This window comes from Papio anubis, chromosome 4, assembly GCF_008728515.1.
Source record: "Papio anubis isolate 15944 chromosome 4, Panubis1.0, whole genome shotgun sequence".
Classification (NCBI taxonomy): Eukaryota; Metazoa; Chordata; class Mammalia; order Primates; family Cercopithecidae; genus Papio; species Papio anubis.
Genome location: NC_044979.1, coordinates 56,472,441 through 56,494,281, shown reverse-complemented (window position 1 = coordinate 56,494,281; position 21,841 = coordinate 56,472,441). Strand labels below are relative to the sequence as shown.

At 40.2% G+C, this 21,841-nt stretch overlaps 1 protein-coding gene across 5 annotated transcripts in view; it reads right to left on the bottom strand.

Annotated features, from left to right (window-relative positions):
• Positions 1-6,247: 6,247 nt before the first annotated feature.
• Positions 6,248-21,841, bottom strand: part of PTPN12 (protein tyrosine phosphatase non-receptor type 12) — a 105,093-nt gene continuing 89,499 nt past the window's right edge. For 3 of the 5 annotated variants that reach the window (XM_003896407.4, XM_009203561.4, XM_009203560.3), the window contains exons 13-18: positions 20,686-21,656; positions 15,590-15,667; positions 11,943-12,010; positions 10,738-10,768; positions 7,594-7,701; positions 6,249-7,101 (exon numbers count right to left, since the gene is read on the bottom strand). In XM_003896407.4, the coding sequence (XP_003896456.1) occupies positions 7,040-7,101; positions 7,594-7,701; positions 10,738-10,768; positions 11,943-12,010; positions 15,590-15,667; positions 20,686-21,656 (1,318 nt within the window). In that variant the 3' untranslated portion in view covers positions 6,249-7,039. Of the gene's footprint in view, positions 7,102-7,593; positions 7,702-10,737; positions 10,769-11,942; positions 12,011-15,589; positions 15,668-16,833; positions 16,915-20,685; positions 21,657-21,841 lie in introns of those variants that run through there. The other 2 variants (XM_009203558.2, XM_021936134.2) reach the window with 2 other exon arrangements.

Sequence of the window (21,841 nt, the reverse complement as noted above, 5' to 3'; positions counted from 1 at the left end):
CCTGTAATCCCAGCACTTTGGGAAGCCGAGGTGGGCAGATCGCTTGAGGCCAGGAGTTCAACACAAGCCTGGCCAACATGGCAAAATCCCGTCTCTACTAAAAAATTACAAAAAGTAGCCAGGTGTGGTGTGCATACCTGTAATTCCAGCTACTTGGGAGGCTGAGACACAAGAATTGCTTAAATCTGGGAGCCAAAGGTTGCAGTGAGGCAAGATTGCGCTATGGCACTCCAGCCATGTTGGCCAGGATGGTTTTGATCTCCTGACCTCATGGTCTGGGCGACAGAGTGAAACTCTGTCTCAAAAAACAAAAACAAAACAAAACAAAAAAAACACTGGGCGCAGTGGCTGATGCCTGTAATCCCAACATTTTGGGAGACCGAGGTGGGCGGATCACCTGAGATGGGAGTTCCAGACCAGCCTGGCCAACATGGCGAAACTCAGTGTCTACTAAAAAAAAAAAAAAAAATTAGCCAGGTGTAGTGGCGTGTGCCTGTAGTCCCAGCTACTCAGCAGGCTAAGGCAGGAGAATCGCTTGAACCCGGGAGGTGGAGGTTGCAGTGAGCTGAGATCACACCACTGTACTCCAGCCTGGGTGACAGAGTGAGACTCTGTCTCAAAATAATAATAATAAAAAACGGCCGGGCACAGTGGCTAACGCCTGTAATCCCAGCACTTTGGGAGGCAGAGGTGGGCGAATCACAAGGTCAGGACATGGAGACCATCCTGGCCAACATGGTGAAACCCCGTCTCTACTGAAAGAAATAAAAAAAGAAAATTAGCCGGGAGTGGTGGTGGTTACCTGTAGTCCCAGCTACTCAGGAGGCTGAGGCAGGAGAATCGCTTGAACCCAGGAGGCAGAAGTTGCAGTAAGCCGAGATCGCGCCACTGCACTCCGGCCTGGCGACAGAGCAAGACTCCGTCTCAAACAACAACAAAAAATAACAAGAAAGAAAATACTTATATTCAAAATTAGTCCTACTTTTCACACTTAGCTACCTGAGTCTACATATGCCAATATTTCCACTAAATTTCACGGTCATTTCTCAAAGAGGCTAGGTTAGTAGAGCAGGAAGTTTAAGTAAATGTACTTAAACAGTACAGAAACAAAGAGGAAATGGTTGATTTGACTTGTTGGGAGACAGGACAAGGTAAGTTTAATACAGGAAATGATACTTGAACTAATTTTGTTAGATGAGTAGGGCTCCCCAGAACAGGACAAAGAACGATGTTAAGAGGTAAGGTATAGGATGACTAAGGGGATTGGGCGGCTCTGGAAACTAAGTAGTTCGTGGTTGGAGCACAGATGTGACCAGAGAAAAAGCCAGGGAGGACAGCAGCAGTAAGATCAACAGGTCTTGCATGATCTGCTCAGGAGTCTGGACTTGATCCTGTAGGTCGTGTTCTCCAATTTTATTATGCAACAGAATCACCTATGCTGCTTGTCTAAAATATACATTCTTTGGCTCCTCTCTAATTCAGGTCCAGAGTAGGATCATGGAACCTCAATTCTAGTGCAGGAGAACCTGGGCCAGGTTTTGATTTTATTTTATTTTATTTTTGAGATTAAGTCTTGCTTTGTCTCCCAGGCTGGATTGCAGGGCGCAATTTTGGCTTACTGCAACCTCTGCCACCTGGGTTCAAGCGATTCTCCTGCCACAGCCTCCCAGGTAGCTGGGATTACAGGCGCCTGCCACCACGACTGGCTAAGTTTTGTATTTTTAGTAGGCACGGGGTTTCACCATGTTGTCCAGGCTGGTCTCGAACTCCTGACCTTAGGCGATCCACCTACCTCAGCCTCCCAAAGTGTAGGGATTACAGGCATGAGCCACTGCTCCTGGTCGGGTTTTGAATGTTTTGATGAAGCATTACTGCAGGCAATAAAGAACCATTAAATATTTTTTAGGGAGAAGTAACAATTACAAAGTCAAGAGCAGATCCAGGTTGGCCTTCTAGCAACATTAGCCTGATGGTAGTGAGGAACGTAGATTGATTGAAGAGATGAGAACTTAGAGTACAAAATGATTCAGATGACTGGCATGGGGATGTTGGCCATGTTTACCCCAAATCATGTTTTGACAAATAGAAATGTAAAGATTTACACCATATAACTGCAAAAATTCAATTAAATATCAAATAGTTCATTTATTCTCTCTGGGGTTTTGTGCACTCATGGTTTCATTCATGTCTGTATTAATGCCCTAATCTTGATCTTCAAAGTGGACCTTTCTTCTGAACTTCAAATATATTTCTACCTGTGGACTGGACATCACTTCTTTGATGCTGAAGGTATTGGCTACCTAAAACTCAACATATCCAAAGTTGATAATTTTTCCTTTCCAAGCCAGAATCTTGGGAACTAAGGGACCTGCCCATTCCCTCATATCCATTTAATTATCTAAATAGAAGTAGGAATTCTGAATGTTCTATCTACAGTAAATTAAATTTCAGAATATAAAAAAGCAAACTGATACACAGTAAACTCTTTACATTCAAGAATTTAACATTCATAGTTACTACTATTTTAAGTGGCCCCAAGGGTTTAGAACATAGAGTCACATAATTTTGCTCTTGCAAAAATCTGAACCACATATTCTATGAGGCTGTTAACAAGTGAGCAAGTCAGTTACCTAGTGACTGAGTCTAGCTCAGCACTTACATATAATTATGGCTTTATTGCTTTATCAATATATGTAGAAAATGTTCATAAAGTAAAAAATACTCTTTGTGAAAAACGGCTCCCAAAAGAAAGTTAACCAATAGTACTTACGGTGGAGAGATTTTTTTCCTTTTTTTTTTTCTTTTTGAGACGGAGTTTCGCTCTTGTTGCCCAGGCTGGAGTGCAACGGTGAGATCTCGGCTCACTGCAACCTCCGCCTCCCGGGTTCAAGTGATTCTCCCGCCTCAGCCTCCTGAGTAACTGGAATTACAGGCATGTGCCAACATGCCTGGATAATTTTGTATTTTTAGTAGAGACAGGGTTTCTCCATGTTGGTCAGGCTGGTCTTGAACTATAGACCTCAGGTGATCCACTCGCCTCAGCCTCCCAAAGTGCTGGGATTACAGGCGTGTAAGAAAAAAAATAGGTACAAAATTGCTAAACTTAGGATATGCATTATATTTAGTTTTAGTTGATACTACCAAATAGTATCTGCTTCAGACCTGAACATGTAGTTCACAGAAGAGGATATCCACATGGTCATACGCATGTGAAAAGCTGCTCAACCTCACTAATCATCAAAGAAACACACATTCAGGTAAGACAAATACCACTATATACCCATTAGAATGGCTAAAATGAAAAGTACTGACCATATCAAGTGTTAGCAAGGATTTGTAACAATTAGAAAAATCAATTTAGAAAACTAGCAGTATGTACTAAAGCTGAAATAAACATGCAAACTCTGTGATCTCAAAATTCCACTCCTTAATATATATCCAACAGATATATGTACCTGTGTTTGCCAAAAGATACATGCATGGCTGCCACACAGTGGCTCCGATCTGGAATCCTAGCACTTTGGGAAGCCCAGGCTGGAGAATCACTCAAGGCCAGGAGTTAAAGACCAATCTGGGCAACACAGTGAGACTTTTTTTTTTTTTTTGAGACGGAGTCTCGCTCTGTCGCCCAGGCTGGAGTGCAGTGACGCGATCTCAGTTCACTGCAAGCTCCGCCTCCCAGGTTCAAGCAATTCTCCGGCCTCAGCCTCCCGAGTAGCTGGGACTAAAGGTGTCCGCCACCAAGCCCAGCTAATTTTTTGGTATTTTTAGTAGAGACGGAGTTTCACCGTTTTAGCCAGGATGGACTCGGATCTCCTGACCTCATGACCCACCCGCCTTGGCCTCCCAAAGTGATGGGATTACAGGCATGAGCCACCGTGCCCGGCCCATAGTAAGGCTTTTATTTTCTACAGAAAATAAACAAAATTAGCCAGGTATAGTGGTGTGTGCTTGTAGTCCCGGCTACTTGGGACGCTGACGTGGGAGGATCATTTGAGTCTGGGTGGTCAAGGCTGCAGTAAGCTCACACCACTGAACTGCGGCCTGGGTGACAAAATGAGATCCTGTCTCAAAAAACAAAGAACAAATAACTGCTACACATATGAAAATGAACAAATTTCAGAAGCCTAAGGAGGTGGCTTCTCAGTTGCAGATACTGTTCTATTGCTTGACCTAGGCAGTGGTCACACTCACATAGGTGATATTCTTTACAATGATTAATAGGATTTTTTTTTTTGAGATGGAGTTTCATTCTTGTTGCCTAGGCTGGAGTGCGATGGCACAATCTCGGCTCACCGCAACCTCCGCCTCCCAGGTTCAAGCAATTCTCCTGCCTCAGCCTCCCAAGTAGCTGGGATTACAGGCATGCACCACTACGCCCAGCTAATTTTGTATTTTTAGTAGAGACGGGGTTTCTCCATGTTGAGGCTGGTCTCGAACTCCTGACCTCAGGTGATCTGCCCACCTTGGCCTCCCAAAGTGCTGGGATTACAGGCATGAGCCACTGCGCCTGGCAATTAATATGATTTTTGCTTACTTCTGAATACATGTATACTTCAGTGAAGGTATTCCAAGAAACTCCATCCCAACCACAAAAATCCTTATGATTTTAGTACTCTACAATAACTCATCAAGTGTGTGAAGGGGCTAAAATTTTTTTCAGTTATGCTTTTATTTCAGTTTACATTGTATTAGGAAAAGATCTATTACAGGAGTGCCTGTGTCTTGAGAATGTCAAGCATCCACTGTATTACCACTTCCTTATTACCAAAGCATACAGAATATTTTCAAATTCTAACGGATTGGCCAGGCGTGGTGGCTCACACCTGTAATCCCAGCACTTTCGGAAGCTGAAGCGGGTACCCCTGAGGTCAGGAGTTCAAAATCAGCCTGGCCAACATAGCAAAACACCATCTCTACTAAAAATACAAAAATAATTAGCTGGGCTTGGTGGTGGGCACCTGGAAGCCCGGCTACTAAGGAGGCTGAGGCAGGAGAATTGCTTGAACCCAGGAGGCAGAGGTTGTAGTGAGCCAAGATCACACCATCGTACTCCAGCGTGGGCAACAAGAGCAAAGTTCCGTCTCAAAAAAAAAAAAAAAAAATCTAAGGGATCAACACGAAGATGAGTTAGCTTTAAAACAAATTTAACAAGAAATTGTAGTATTACTTTCTCCTCCACAATAATCCCCCTTCTACTCATATAAGGTTTTCCATGTACTTTAGTTTCATAATTTCTTCATTCTTTCGTATGCAGAGGGAAAATACAGACATCCAACAACTCCAATCTACAGTTGTCAAAATTCAGACTTAGTACTGAGGAATGGAATCTGTGCTCCAGTCATGGGATAAGAAACCAGTTTTCGTTCCCAACATCCCCTTGGTTTGGTTTTCTTTTTCTTTTTTTTTTTTTTTTTGAGATGTAGTCTTGCTCTGTTGCCCAGACCAGAGTGCCGTGGTGCAATCTCGGCTCACTGCAACCTCCATCTCCTAGGTTCAAGCAATTCTCCTGCCTCAGCCTCTTTAGTAGCTGGGATTCCAGATATGTGCCACCACACCCAGCTAATTTTTTTGTAATTTTAGTAGAGAAGAGGTTTCACCATGTTGGCCAAGCTGGTCTTGAACTCCTAACCTCAAGTGATCTGCCCTCCTTGGCCTCCCAAAGAGCTGGAATAACAGGCGTGAGCCACCCCATCTGGCCCCCTCTGTTGGGCTTTCTACTAGGACTTTGGTAGGCTAGTAATGATAAGGATGAGGAATGCCTAGGGGCAATAAGTATTTAGAATTGGCACAGCCATGTTTTTGGCAGAAGGTACTCGCTATTCCCTAATTAAGAGATTAGGCCTGGCATGGTGACTCATGCCTGTAATCCCAGCACTTTGGGAGGCCAAGGTGGGCGGATCACCTGAGTTCAGGAGTTGAGACCAGCCTGGCCAACACAGTGAAACCATCTCTACTGAAAATATAAAAATTAGCTGGGCGTGGTGGCGGGTGCCTGTAATCCCAGCTACTTGGGAGGCTGAGGCAGGAGAATCACTTGAACCTGGGAAGTGGAGGTTGCAGTGAGCCGAGATGGCACCACTGTACTCCAGCCTGGGTGACAGAGTGATACTGTCTAAAAAAAGAAAGAAAAAAGAGATTAAACCCCATTCACATTCATTTCCTACCAAGACTGAGCCAGCAAGAAGGCTGATAGTTAAGTCCAGTTTCCTAGGAATGAGAAATGAAAAGCCAAGGCAACAAGTAGGCACTGTAAAATTGTTTGTTTTTTTAATGGCAGGTCAAATATCCTGAAACATACATGTATTTTGATAGTCTTCTAATCCCAGTTGAGTTCAAATATTAAAGAAACACACACAAGCTAAGAGAATTCAATATTGTTCCAAGGCACTTACTGAATCTCTGACTAGATGAAAACAAGAACAATTAGGATGAACAATTAGACCGTATATAATATAAAAATAACTTTGCTTACAATTTACAAAATGTATTATTATTACAATCTTTGATCTCTGATAACCTGCAAAGCTGGCTGCATGAATCCAGCAAGTTTAAAATTCAGAAACTATTTTCTAAAACTCCAGGGCAAATAATTTACAAATAAAGTACACAAAGATTTAGACCATGCAGAAATTTCTTACATCTTCTGTTAATAATATTTCGATTGCAACTTTATCAAATTATATACCTACTTGCCCTGTACATATACAAAATAATGCATACATGATAAAACAGAAAAAGAGTAGTCCTTAAACTCAATATATCATAAAAGTATTACTATATTAACATGTCTACAAGCAGCGTGTAACAGGGTTAAGAGACATTAAGGCAATAATACTTGAAGTTTCAAAATAAACCATATGTAATACTTTTTCCTAAGTATAGTATAAGGCAGGTAGATGGTCCCAGCAAAAAATATTAAGGTAACAATCTACACTGCTGTTAGTCCCACATATTAAAGATGGAATACTATAAATCTGGCTTTCAGTGGCACCTGAATTTTCCAGTATAACTTAAAAGTGTCTTTTAGCTCCCTGAATCATGTCCATTCTGAAGGTGGATCTCTTGGTCCTTTGGGTTTTCCACATCGATTACCAAAACCTACAGTGAAAATACCACAATAACTAGTCAGTGTTCAGAAATACTTTTAAACTACTAAAAACCATGTCCACAGACATTCTGATTTTCTGAAACAAATAAATTTCCACAAGGGAATTTAGAATTTAAGCCAAACAAAACTCTGTAAATGCAAAACGATTGTAAATTTATCTGGGGTAACTGAAAATGACTGCTTCTTTTAAAAATCTTATGCTGAAAATAAACCAATTTTATCACAATGTAAGAAAAACATCCAAGATAATTTAGTCTGTCCAACACAAAAGATTTTTTTAATATACTGCAGTTTTCTATTTTAGTTTTTAATCTCAATGTGAAATAGAATTAAGTGCTTCATTTATTTCATGACTAGTCCAAGCAACTTTGGAAAATCATATACTTTATTCTTGGCAAGTGTCACTTCACAATGGCAAATGAGCTTTTCTCATTCTTGCCAGTGTTAACTACTTACTAAAAATTATTTATTAAAGAAATTACCAATATCTGTGGCTTCTGTTGGACTTTCTGATGTTTGTTCTCTCTTGTCACTGAAAGTAGGTAGACATTCTGCACACATCTCGTAGTGAATACCTCCCGCTGGATGATCTAAATAGCAACACAAAACCTTTGTTAATCACCATGCTTTGTAGCATCATATATATACAACTCTTTAATTTTTTAAATGTTGGCAAGCATGAAAAGAGAAAATTTTCTCTCCTGGGCACCATAATTTTATAGGTCAAGATCAATATAAATACAAACGTAGTGAGCACAGAAAATCATGTCAGGTATTATTGTGGTCACACAGAAATCTGCAGTGAGTACTTCTGCAACGTGAGGATTCTCATTATTTTTATTTCCTAAATCTAGGTCTTGACATATTACATTCCCTTAAGGTAGCTATACTATATGCCTATGTTCTAAGGGAATAATTGCAACTGAAATGCCTTTGTATAGAAATCAACAAGGTCAGTCCAGGAGCGATGGCTCACACCTGTAATCCCAGCACTTTGGGAGGTTGAGGCGGGTGGATCACGAGGGTCAGGAGATTGAGACCATCCTGACTAACACGGTGAAACCCCATCCCTACTAAAAAAATACAAAAAAGTTAGCTGGGCATGGTGGCGAGCAACTGTAGTCCCAGCTATTCGGGAGGCTGAGGCAGGAGAATGGCGTGAACCCGGGAGGCAGAGCTTGCAGTGACCCAAGATCGTGCCATTGCATTCCAGCCGAGGCGACAGAGCGAGACTCCATCTCAAAAAAAAAAAAAAAAAAAAAAGAAATCAACAAGGTCAAGGTTAATTAATGAAATATTTCCACCTGAAATAACAACGCAACTTTTTTTTTAGACAGAGTTTCCCTCTTGTTGCCCAGGTTGGAGTGCAATGGCGCAATCTCAGCTCACTGCAACCTCCGCCTCCTGGGTTCAAGGGATTCTCCTGCCTCAATCTCCCTAGTAGCTGGGATTACAGGCGGCAGCCATGATGCCCAGCTACTTTTTTATTTTAAGTAGAGATGGGGTTTAACCATGTTGCTCAAGGCTGGTTTCAAACTCCTGACCTCAGGTCATCGCCTGCCTTGGCCTCCCAAAGTGCTGGGATTATAGGTGTGAGCCACGACGCCAGATCTAATAACTACTTTTAAAGTTTTATGTTGTTTAGACTGTAGTTCACTCTTTAATTACCAATGTTCAACATTAGTAACAAAAGAAATTAACTACTATAATTCATTCATTCTTTCACAGTCTTGAACATACCCCATACCTCCATGAGGAACCTTTCTGGAAACTTGGAATACAAGTAAAGTAACAGACAATCCCCATCCTCAAGATGCTTACAGTCTGGAAAGGAGCCCACAGACTCTTTTTTTTTTTTTGAGATGGAGTCTTGCTCTTGTCACCCAGGCTAGAGTGCAATGGCACAATCTCGGCTCAGTGCAACCTCCACCTCCCGGTTCAAGTGATTTTCCTGCCTCAGCCTCCCAAGCAGCTGGGATTACAGGTGCTCGCCACATTTTTGTATTTTTAGTAGAGTTGCGGTTTTGTCATGTTGGGTAGGCTGGTCTTGAACTCCTGATCTTGTGACTGCCTGCCTCGGCCTCCCAAAGTGTTGGGATTACAGGCATGAGTCACCACACCAGGCCCCACAAACTTCTTAAAGAAAATAAAGCTAGAGAACAATAAAATAGAAAATAAGTAGTTTAGGTCTTGCAAATCACGTAAGATCACTGCCACATACTCTTCTTTGGTTTTGTTAGTTTCATTGTTCTTCTTTTTAAACAACTCTTTAAAAACATAAAAGCCATTTGTTTAGCTCAAGGGCATAACAAACATCAGGGCTATAGGCCGTGCAATGTCAAACCCTGGTCTAGTAGGAGACACAGAGAGATATATTAATTATTATAGCAGTGTGATAAGCTTTTAAATAAAATTATGCATAATGTACAATAGAGACAAAGAGGAGAGGCATTTATATGAGACTAGTGGTGGTGAGATATTCAGAGCCATGTTTTAGGAGGAAATGATGATCCTAGACTAAACAGCCTCCATTTTCTCTGTGAAGTAAAGGTCATGTAAGAGTTAGATGGATTCCAGTCCAGGCTGGCCTGGCTCTATAGCTTCTGCTATTTTCTTTTTGAGGTGGAGTTTCACTCTGCCACTCAGGCTGGAGTGCAGGGGTACAATCTTGGCTCACTGTAGCCTCCACCTCCCAGGTTCAAGCGATTCTCCTGCCTCAGCCTCTGGAGCAGATGGGATTACAGGCGCACACCACCATGCCCGGCTAATTTTTGTATTTTTAGTAGAAACAGGGTTTCACTCATGTTGGCTGGGCTGGTCTTGAACTCCTAATCTCAAGTGATCCACTTGCCCTGGCCTCCCCAAAGTGCTAGGATTACAGGTGTGAGCCACTGTGTCCAGCCCTGCTATTTTCTTTATAAAAAGGTATAGAAAGTAATATCATTTATAAGATGGAACAGACCCATTAGGCCAAGATCCAGAATATAATCTTGAGAGAAGAGCTGAAGCGAAATGGAGGGTAGGGGCAAAGGCAAGAGGTGAACTGAAGACATTATACAGGCTAGGATGTTTAATGAGTTACTTACGTGGTCACTGACTTTAATAATAACTTGATCTATTTTAGTACGATATGACAGTAATAGGAATATGGTAGGAAAAAATTCAAACTGGGCATTGTAACACTGGTTTGAGCTATATAATTCTATTGGTCTTCGCAAATAAACGAAAAAGTACTAAAAGGAAGATTTCTAAAACAATAGGTTTCTACAAAGCCAATTCCATTATGTAGGTAAATTTGGGGCATTTATGTAAGTTGGGATCTAACTTCCAGGTGTTTTTAAAAACAGAAAATAAAAAACAGGAAAATATTTTTAAAAATCTCTTTCCCATGAGCCTGTAACTATTGATAGTAAATGCTCCCATGATTTTCCAGATCAATACTACTATCTGGTGGTAATAATTAATTTGGAAGAATTATAGTACAATATTAAGCTTCTAGAAGAGCTGTCCTAGACATTTTCACATACAGAAATAACTAAATAGCATGAACTATGAAGCACGATATTTTGTAGAAATTAATCTATAAAATCTATAGTAAAAAGGAAAAAAAAAATCTAACGACTTACCACATTTCTCATTTTCAGAGGTTATCAAGCCCTAGGAGGAAGACATTTAATATCTATTACAATACATTCATTTTATATACAAATAATAGAAAGCTGGGTCTGTTATGGATATATATCCCAAGAAATCAAGGCCTATCCTTTTCAGCATCAGAGGAAAAGCAAACAATTGTGCTTTTAATTAGGCTTAAAATTTTTAAATGTTACACTGTTTCTACTTGGAGTAAATGTTTCTGGATGAGCGCTGAAAAGCACGGGCTACTGCATGAAGGAACATACAGCTATGTTTTGCCAGCCACTATTACTGATTATATCATTATTGTATTTTATGTGTCAATTAAAATACATCATGTTTTAGAATCAAATATAAGATGTAGCTCAATTCCAGAGATATTAAATATGGGAGAAAATATAAAAAAGTATTAATGTTAATAAAAAATGCTGTCTCCTATGGACAAATTTGTTGTTGTTGAGACAGGGTTTCACTCTGTCACTCAGGCTGCGGTGCAGTGGTGCGATCATGGCTCACTGCAGCCTTGACCTCTGGGGCCCAAGCAATCCTCCCATCTCAGCCTCCCAAAATGCTGGTACCACAGACATGCGCCACCACATCTGGCTAATTTTTAAAATTTTTGTAGAGATAAGGTCTCCCCATGTTGCCCAGGATGGTCTTGAACTCCTGGACTTAAGTGATCCTTCTGCTTGGCCTCCCAAGGTGCTGTGATTACAGGCGTGAGCCATCATGGCACGCCCTCAAGATATTTAATTGCCGAAACATTTCTCGAATGTCAAAGAAATGCCAGGTAGCCAGAAAAAAACAAAAGAAGTGACTATGTGCCTAGTGTTATAATGGGAAGCATCTAGAAATGTAAGAAAGAATTAGGACCCTGAAAATAGTAACTCCTATTTCATTCATACCTTCAAAATTATTTGAAACATGACATAATTTACATATTTCAAAAACAGCTTGAGAAAATAATACTTTAAAGTGATAGTTGTATGTAGATCAGGTTACCCTTTTAAAAAATTTCAGATCCTACCTTTTATATGTGCTTTTCATCTGAAATCTTAGCATAAGAAATGCTGATTAAAAATTACAAACTATATTTAACGATCTTAAGATGACAGCTATTTCAACAAGTGCGAGATTAGTTAACAGAAGAGTAAAAATGTTAAGCTATAACCGTTCCAATTCCAAAAGGACTCACTTCAGACTTTTTTTGTTCAGATCGTTCCTGACTTTGAAGTTCACTCCATTCCGATCTTATAGGTGTATCTGAGAAAAATGAAATCTTATCGTTATTAACACCTTGAATTTTTGATATTTCTTTGCATTAAAGTAAAATAAAAAACAGATCCTAAAGATTTTAGAAACTATCACTTCCACAAAAATTCTGTAGTTTCTGGGTAAGCATATTTCTGAAGTTTCTAAAAAAAAAAAAAAAAATTGTAGTTTCTATTAATTTGAGAACATTCTTTTATGTTTCCTTCCTTCAAAACCTAAGTAAATGAATTCAGTCATCAGAGTTTATTATAGTCTGTAGATAATGTGACAGACAAGTGAAGTATACTGCTTAATCTAGAGATAATGTGACAGACTTAAACAAGTGAAGTATACTGCTTCATTGTTTTCAACATTCTTTTTAGTTGTTGTTGTTGAGACAGGGTCTCACTCTGTTGACCAGGTGCGATCTTGGCTCAGTGCAGCCTCAACCTCTCAGGCTCAGGCAATCTTCCCATCTCAGCCTCTTGAGTAGCTGGGACTATAGGTGCATACCACCTCGCCTGGCTAATTTTTGATTTTATACAGACAGGGTTTTGCCATGTTGCCTAGGCTGGTCTCAAACTCCTAGGGCAACATGGGACAGAGATCCACCTGCCTTGGCTTCCCAGAGTGCTGGGATCACAGGCATAAGCCACTGCCCAGTTCTTCAACATTTATCTCAAAATCAGTCAAAATTCACTTTGGGAGGCTGAGGCAGGCAGATCACTTGAGGTCAGGAGTTCGAGACCAGCCTGGCCAACATGGTGAGACCCTATCTCTACTAAAAAATACAAAAAAAACATTAGTTGGGAGTGATGGTACATGCCTCTAATCGCAGCTACTCAGGAGTCTGAGGCAGGAGAACAGCCTGAGCCCAGATCGTGCCACTGCACTCCAGCCTCAGTGACAGAGTGGAACTCCATCTCAAAATAAAACAAAACGAGGCCGGGCGTGGTGGCTCACGCTTGTAATCCCAGCACTTAGGGAGGCCGAAACAGGCGGATCACGAGGTCAGGAGATTGAGGCCATCCTGGCTAACACAGTGAAACCTTGTCTCTACTAAAAAAAATACAAAAAAATTAGCTGGGCATGGTGGGGGGCGCCTGTAGTCCCAGCTACTCAGGAGGCTGAGGCAGGAGAATGGCGCAAACCTGGGAGGCGGAGCTTGCAGTGAGCCGAGACTGCGCCACTGCACTCCAGCCTGGGCGATAGAAACTCGTCTAAAAAATAAAAATAAATAAATAAATAAAATAAAACGAAACGAAACAAAACAAAAATCAGTCAAAATTAATATATTGGTAAAATGTACTTAGACTAGTGAGCACCTCCACTGAGCATGAGACACTGTTAAATATAATCAAGCTGTTTCTGCACTCTTTTTTAGAGGATTAATAGGGAGAAGTACATTATCAATGTTTTAAAGTATGATCACTTTCTCCCAGTTCTGATACTCCAGTGGTCTTTTTTTTTTCCTTCCCCAGACGGGGTCTCACTCTGTTACCCAACTAGAGTACAGTGGCACGATCATGGCTTACTGCAGCCTCCAATTTCAGGGATCAAGCAATCCTTCTTCTTCAGTCTCCTGAGTAGCAAGGACTACAGGCACATGTCCCCACGCCTGGCTAATCTTTTATTTATTTTATTTTATTTTTTGACAGAGAGTCTTTTGCTCTTGTTGCCCAGGCTGGAATGCAATGGCATGGTCTCAGCTCACTGCAACTTCTGCCTCCTGCGTTCAAGCAATTCTCCTGCCTCAGCCTCCCAAGCAGCTGGGATTACAGGCGCCCACCACAACTGGATAGTTTTTTCATTTTTAGTAGAGAGGAGGTATCACTATGTTGCCCAGGCTGGTCTCAAACTCTTAGGCTCAAGCAATCCTCACGCCTTGAACTCCCAAAGTGCTGCGATTACAGGTGTGAGCCAATGTGCCCAGTCTACTCCAGGGGTCTTAAGTGTATTTCAGTTAACACCAATCCAGTGACGCCCACCCAACAGAAATGTTTACTGACCTAAACCTAAGGAAAGCAATTAATCTCTTCATAAATAAGTGCTACTTTTTTTTTTGAGACTGAGTCTTGCTGTCGCCCAGGCTGGGTGCGATGCCATGATCTTGGCTCACTGCAACCTCCGCCTCCCGGGTTCAAGCGATTCTCCTGCCTCAGCCACCCGAGTAGCTGGAACTACAGGCGCATGCCACCATGCACAGCTAATTTTATGTATTTTTAGTAGAGACAGAGTTTCACTGTGTTAGCCAGGATGGTCTCGATTTCCTGACCTCGTGATCTGTCCACCTTGGTCTCCCAAAGTGGCAGGATTACAGACATGAGCCAATAAGTGTTACTTTTACTGAATGAAAATACACCAGACTGCAAATACACTTATAATTGCTTTTTTTTTTTTTGAGACGGAGTTTCGCTTTTGTTGCCTAGGCTGGAGTGCAATGGCACGATCTCGGCTCACTGCAATATCTGCCTCCCAGGTTCAAGTGATTCTCCTGCCTCAGCCTCCCAAGTACCTGGGATTACAGGCATGCGCCACCACGCCTGGCTAATTTTGTATTTTTAGTAGAGACAGGGTTTCTCCATGTTAGTCAGGCTCATCTCAAACTCCTGATCTCAGGTGATCCGTGCATCTCAGCCTCCCAAAGTGCTGAGATTACAGGTATGTGTCACTGCATCTGGCTTTATAGTTGTATTTATTTATTTATTTATTTAATTTATTTTTTTTTTGAGACGGAGTCTCGCTCTGTCACCCAGGCTGGAGTGCAGTGGCCGGATCTCTGCTCACTGCAAGCTCCGCCTCCCAGGTTTACGCCATTCTCCTGGCTCAGCCTCCCGAGTAGCTGGGACTACAGGCACTCGCCACCTCGCCCGGCTAGTTTTTTGTATTTTTTTAGTAGAGACGGGGTTTCACCGTGTTAGCCAGGATGGTCTCGATCTCCCGACCTCGTGATCCGCCCGTCTCGGCCTCCCAAAGTGCTGGGATTACAGGCTTGAGCCACCGCGCCCGGCCGTATTTATTTATTTATTTAATTTTTGAGACGGAGTCTTGCTCTTCACCCAAGCTGGAATGCAATGGCGCAATCCTGGCTCACTGCAATCTCTGTCTACGGGGTTCAAGTCATTCTCTCCTGCCTCAGTCTCTCAAGTAGCTGAGATTACAGGCATCGGCCACCATGCCCAGCTAATTTTTATAGTTTTAGTAGAGACGGGTTTCACCATGTTGGCCAGGCTGGTCTCGAACTTCTGACCTCAGGTGATCCACCCACCTAGGCCTTCCAAAGTGCTAGGATTACAGGCTTGAGCCACTGCGCCCGGCCTATAATTTCAGTTAGGTGAATTCTGATATCTCACATAAATGCAGTAATTTCTATCAATCTGATATCTCACATAAATGCAGTAATTTCTGTCAATCTTAAGTAAAAAAATCATTTAAAAGCATTTCTCAAAGAATTAAAAGCATGTCAATATCAATTTACTTGTTTTTGAATTTAATTATGCAGCACAATAGCTCATAGATTAAAATCAGGCATGTTTTTCAGAGTTTATTATTAGAATATAAAGTAAATGTAAAAGCAAAAGAGACACTCACTATGTTCACTTGCTAACACAAAAGATTCAGGAGTTCTTTCAGGTAGGGGAGGAGGTGAATCTTCACTAACATCAACATCTAAATTAAACACATAAAAATTTAGGCAAATTATTAAAAATTAACATGTCAGCTAAACAAAATCAGAGAGCTTTCTTGACATTCTAAAATTTCCTGTCACAAGTATCTAGATCAGTTTTTAAAAATGTAAAACAAAAAAATGCAAGAAACCATTTCCACTCAACTCATTATCAGGAAGAATTATGATGCTTATTGAGCAAAGATACTGCATACAGAAAATGACTCTCTCCCATGACTTTCCTGCCACTCTACAGACATCATTCAGTTCTCCAAGCCTGAAGGGAATCTTCAGTCAGCTGGCAAGTGACTTCTCTACTGATCTTACTGATGATGCTTTGTGTACAAAAAGGAAAGCTTTGGTCATTTGTGTTATGAAACGCCTAAGCCAGTGTTTACCAAACAGGATTCAATTGCTTAACACCTTTCATGATTTTTGCCATATTACGTAACATGTGTCCTATTCACTTTTAAAGTTGGACTCATTTTAAAGTTAACTGTATACCTCAGTCATGTTTTAAACAGCAATAGCTGAAATAACATTGGAAATACTAGTTATTTTTCCAGAACAGGTAAAGATATGGCTATTAAAGTTTAAAAAAATCTTCATTATTTATTGCTGAAGATTTTGTGTACAGTGGCACATTGAGAATGCTGACTGAAGCTATATACAGGTTTTTCACTAGTAGAAACAAAATTAGCTCTTGGGAAAAATAGTGCATTAAGTAAGCCTCATTGGTTAGCTTTACTATGGCTTAAGGTAAATGAGTGCATTTGATCTTTGAGTTTTCACTGGAAGCACAGAAAGAAAATATGAGGATACACTTCTGTGTGTGAACTCTCAGGTTGGGGAGGGTGGGATAAAGAAAAAGAAACGTGATGGTCCTATTATTATTTCATCTTGAGCCTTGCCCATTGTTCTTAAATGAACACACAGTTTTGCCATGATACTCTACTTTTTACCACACCTGATAGGCTATGCATAGGTCTTTTCAATTTTCAACACACATGAGGTGAGTATGATTGCTTTTGCCCCTCCTACATTTATTTAGCTGGAGACACAAGAAAATACAGCCTCTGGGTCCTGCTGAAAGAAGAGTTCCAGTCCAATACTTGATACATCTACAAAGAGTACCAGAACTCTCTCTTGCCACTAAAGAACTATCTACCTTATCCAGTAGTGGTAGTTTGAGTCATCACCATATGTCTCCTCGCCCTCTTGTTACTAACAGCGCACAGTGAAGAGATGGCTGTCGGAAGGAAGGGACACATAATCTTGGCATTCTGGTACCATTTCATAAATTAAATGAACAAAACAAAAAGGGCAGTTCAGCCCTTTTTCTATCAGTTATCTTTCAGAAACTCTGTTTTTCTCTCATGACAGTTCTCACCCTTAAAAACTTTTATTTTCTAAGTGTGGCCCTTGCTTTGTAAATGCATGTTTCTCCCTGGAACTCTGGATTGCTTTTCCTGTTAAAAACTTTTGTTTTAGAGGTTATCTAACCAGATATTGCATATTTTACATAGGCTTTTGCCAATCATACCCTGTATGGGGCCTTCTGTAATTGAATCTGAGAAATCTTTCAGGAGGCCTAAGTCAAGACTGAAATTGGAATTGATAGCCAGAAATTTTTGTCAGGCAGTAACTTATGCAAAAGCTTTTTAGGTATCAATACAAAATTATTCCATTACAGTCATGCACTACATAATGACGTTTTCATCAACAAGATGGCGTAAACAACAGTGGTCCTGTAAGATTATGATACCACATTTTTACTGTACCTTTTCTATGTTTAGATACACAACTACTTACCATTGTGTTACAATTGTTCAGTACAGTAATATGTTATACACGTTTATAGCCTAGGAGCAAGAGGCTACACTGTATGGCCCAGATGTGTAGTATACCATACCATCTAGGTTTGTGTAAATACATTCTATGACATTCACACAATGGCAAAATTGCCTAATGACATATTTTTCTTAGAACATATCCCTGCCATTAAGAAATGTATGACTGTAATTCACTAACAAGTTCTAGGACCAAAAAACCCCCCCAAAACTCTAATTCTGGTGCCAATGGTTCTATAAGATAATGATCTATAAAGGAAATAATAATCTATAAGGTAAATAAACAATCTATAAAGTAAATAATCTATATGGTAAAAATTTGGCAACACATTAAAAGTAAGACTACTTGTAGTTACGCTGCAACAAAGAACATTTACACACAGGAAAATCTTCAGTTAATATCAACCAATAACAGTTAAGGTTGAGTAAAAAGAAACCAGAAATCATATTTATAGTGATTTTTGCTTTGAAATACAAAACCAAACAAACAGAAATGAGCTGGCACATAGTAGGCTGCTTTTAGCTATATCTTACTCTTTTTTTTTTTTTTTTTTTTTTGAGACAAGGTCTCCCTCTGTTGCCCAGGCAGAGTACAGTGATACAATTATGGCTCACTGCAGCCTTGAGCTCCTAGGCTCAAGTGATATTCCTACCTCAGCCTCCAGAATAGCTGGGACCACAAGTGTGCACCACCACGCCCAGCTAGTTTTTTATCTTTTGTAGAGATTGGGTGTCACTATGTCACCCAGACTGGTTATGAACTCCTGGGCTCAAATGAATTTCCCGCCTCAGCCTCCCAAAGTGCTGGGATTTACAGGCATGAGCCACCAATAGACTTGTCATGTAGTAGTAACTTTTAATGAGCGTATCATATCATGTATCTTTCTGGCCCTCACCAAATTCTACTTCCAGTAATTTTTTTTTTTTTTTAAACACAACAACAAAAAAAATAAAACTTCCTAAGTACAATATACCACATGCTTGATATACTAAAAAAGCCCAAAATGAAAATTTCTTATCTACATATTTTCTTACATAGTTATAGCTGAGCAGTTATATTTCAAATTCTGAAGTTGAGGAACAAAAGACATTAGCAATTTAAAATTATGGTAAACTGGTAAAGTAATATCTATTATGCTAATTATGATCTTCTAAAGATCCTTCAAATAAAACAAAGACGAATCAAGAAAAGAGAATTCTGTAATTTAAGCAACTAGTTTAAGACTGTTACCTGGCTGGGCACAGTGGCTCATGCCTGTAATCCCAGCAATTTGGGAGGCTAAGGCGGGTGGATTTTATGAGGTCAGGAGATCGAGACCATCCTGGCTAACATGGTGAAACCCCGTCTCTACTAAAAATACAAAAAATTAGACGGGCGTGGTGGCGCATGCCTGTAATCCCAGCTACTCGGGAGGCTGGGGCAGGAGAATCGCTTGAACTCGGGAGACAGAGGTTGCAGTGAGCCAAGATCGTGCCATTGCACTTCAGCCTGGGCAATAAGAGCAAAACTCTGTCTCAAAAAGACTGTCATCTATTCTACTAAATACACTCTCTCAAGTTAAAAAATACAGTATATGTGAGTTAGAGAAAACAAAAGCATTACAGTATGGGTGGCATATAATGGGTCAGAAACAGAAAATAATCTTTCAAGGCCAGGGGTGGTAGCTCACGTCTGTAATCCCAGCACTTTGGGAGGCCTAGGTGGGCAGATCACTTGAGGCCAGGAGTTTGAGATCAGCCTGGCAAACATAACGAAACCCCGTTTCTACTAAAAACACAAAAATTAGCCATGTGTGGTGGTGCACGCCTGTAATCCCAGTTACTGAGGAGGCTGAGGTGGTAGATTGCTTGAGCCCAGGAGGCGGAGGTTTTATGCAGTGAGCCAAGATCATGGCACTGCACTCCAGCCTGGGTGACAGTGAGACTCTGTCTCAAAAAAAATAAAAACAACAAGGCAGGGTGCCAGTAACTCACGCCTGTAATTCCAGCACTTTGGGAGGCCAATGTGGGCGGATCATGAGGTCAAGATATCGAGACCATCCTGACCAATATTTTGAAATCCTGACTCTACAAAAAAATACAAAAATTTGCTGGGCATGGTGGCAGGCACGTGTAATCGCAGCTGCTTGGGAGGCTGAGGCAGGAGAATTGCTTGAACCCGGGAAGCGGAGGTTGCAGTGAGCTGAGATCGCACCACTGCACTCCAGCCTGAGCAACAGTGCAAGACTGTCTCAAAAATATATATATATATGTATATACATATATATATTTCAAGGTCACAGTACTTATTTTGCCTGCACATTATAAATAGCAGTCTGTATGTGTCACTACCAAAGTTCACTGATAGGTAAGTGACCACTGATAATCAATATATCAATAAATAGCTTTAAAATTTATATGTTTACTCTCAACTTTAGGGTCTGTTTAAGATGGTAGCCATCATTACTTTTAGCAGATCAAAGAGGAGTTTCAAGAAGCAATAATACACTTTGGGAATTGAGTGCATGCATTATCTTGAAATGCTAAGAGTGCTAAAAAAATAGTAATTCTTTAAATAATAGCTTTGATGACTAGGTATGCACATAGCCCACTCACTACTGAATGAATTAAACTGCCCATATTCTACTGAGCAGTTTGCAGTATTGTTCCTGGGTTAAACTCAGGGTTGGAAACAGCCCTATTTGGAAGCATTTGTGAAGATAGTAAAAACAAACAAACAAAAAAAGGTAATCTGTAGTTAAAGGAACAGTAAAAAGATGACTAGATATTTAGGAGAAACATGGGTGACATTATATGGCCAACCAAGACATTCCACAGTATTTTTGTCACTGTTATTTTAAGTGATTCTTCCCTAAATTATTTCTAATTATTCAGTCAGATAAATTTTTGACCAATACAAAAATAGTAAGATCTATAATAGAGAAGAAAAAGAAAATAAATTATCCAGTTATAACTACTAAAATATTTTAGAAACACCCAGTAATATAATGTGATCAAATTGTTAACCATAAATTAAAAGCTTATATTAAAAAATTAGTATCTAAGACAGATTTTGCTATAGGTTCTATGGTATAGTATGGAACAAAACATAATAAATCAATAAAGCTAAAGTGCTTAAAACAGTGACTGGCACATAGTAGACATTTAAGTATTTGACACTATATTATTACCTTTTTCAGCACCTGAATGTATTGTTCCTGCTATATTATGTCTAGCAATGGACATTGGCAATACTTTCCTAGTAGAAATGCTTTCAGTACTAGTGGCAGCAGAAACTGTGGCACTTGCTGTTGAAATATTGGTTTTATTCTGGGTCACAGCACCATCAGAGTTTCTTTCATCTGAGTCCGAGTCATCAGAGTGAAGTGGATTAGTAAAACTGAGGGGTGTTCTGAAGAGTGGTGAAGTGTTATCATGATCCACAACATCAGGGGTTTCAACTTGTGTTGAAGGACTTGGTGTTAAACTCACAGTTTTCATAGTTTGACAGTGGATATCTGAGGAATTGCCTTCAGATAAATCAGGTATGGGTATGGCATTTTCAGGTCCATGAAATGACCACGTTACATGTCCTTTCTCATCAAGAGGCAAGCGGTCTGGCCTTGGAGGTGTGTCTGAATTCTGGGATTCTTCTGGTGGAGTAACTGAAACTTTGTTTGATTGTGTTACACTGCAGTCCACACAAGAATTCTGAGAAGTATCACTGACATTTAGATCTGAACTTAATTCCTGTGGCTTAGAGATTTTATCAGTTGTACAAGGTGAAGCAGATTTAATTTTAATTGCATGTCCCCTATTTAAAAGTGTGTTCCCATCAAAACTTTTTGGTCCCTCTTGGAGAGGGACCTTCTTAATTTCGAAACTTAAATTTCGTTCCAATTTTTTATCTATCTGTTCAATTGTTGATTCATTTTTCCCTGGAAGTTCTGTTGGTTTACTATAGTTTCTGTTGAGGTCTGCTGAATGTTGTTCTGATGAAACCATATGTAACACTGGCTTTGGGTGGTATCTATCATTGTCCTGCCACACCGTAGTGACTGTTGGAAAAGCTGAAGGGGGCGAAGGTGTCAAGATGGGTGGCACTGGATGAGGTTCCGGTGGCTGCAGTATTTCTTCTTTAGCATCCCCTTCAACAAGGCAACTGAAAAACAAATATTTAAAAAGGGCATTTTAAGACTGTTAAACAAGTTGATACAGGAGAATTATGTAGCTAAGACTAGTATATTAAGAGCCATTAGAATCTGGTTGTGAAAACTGTAATTTTTCAGACTAAGAAAATTTAATGTTCATCAAGGTAATACATATACTGCTTAAAAAGACTTTTAA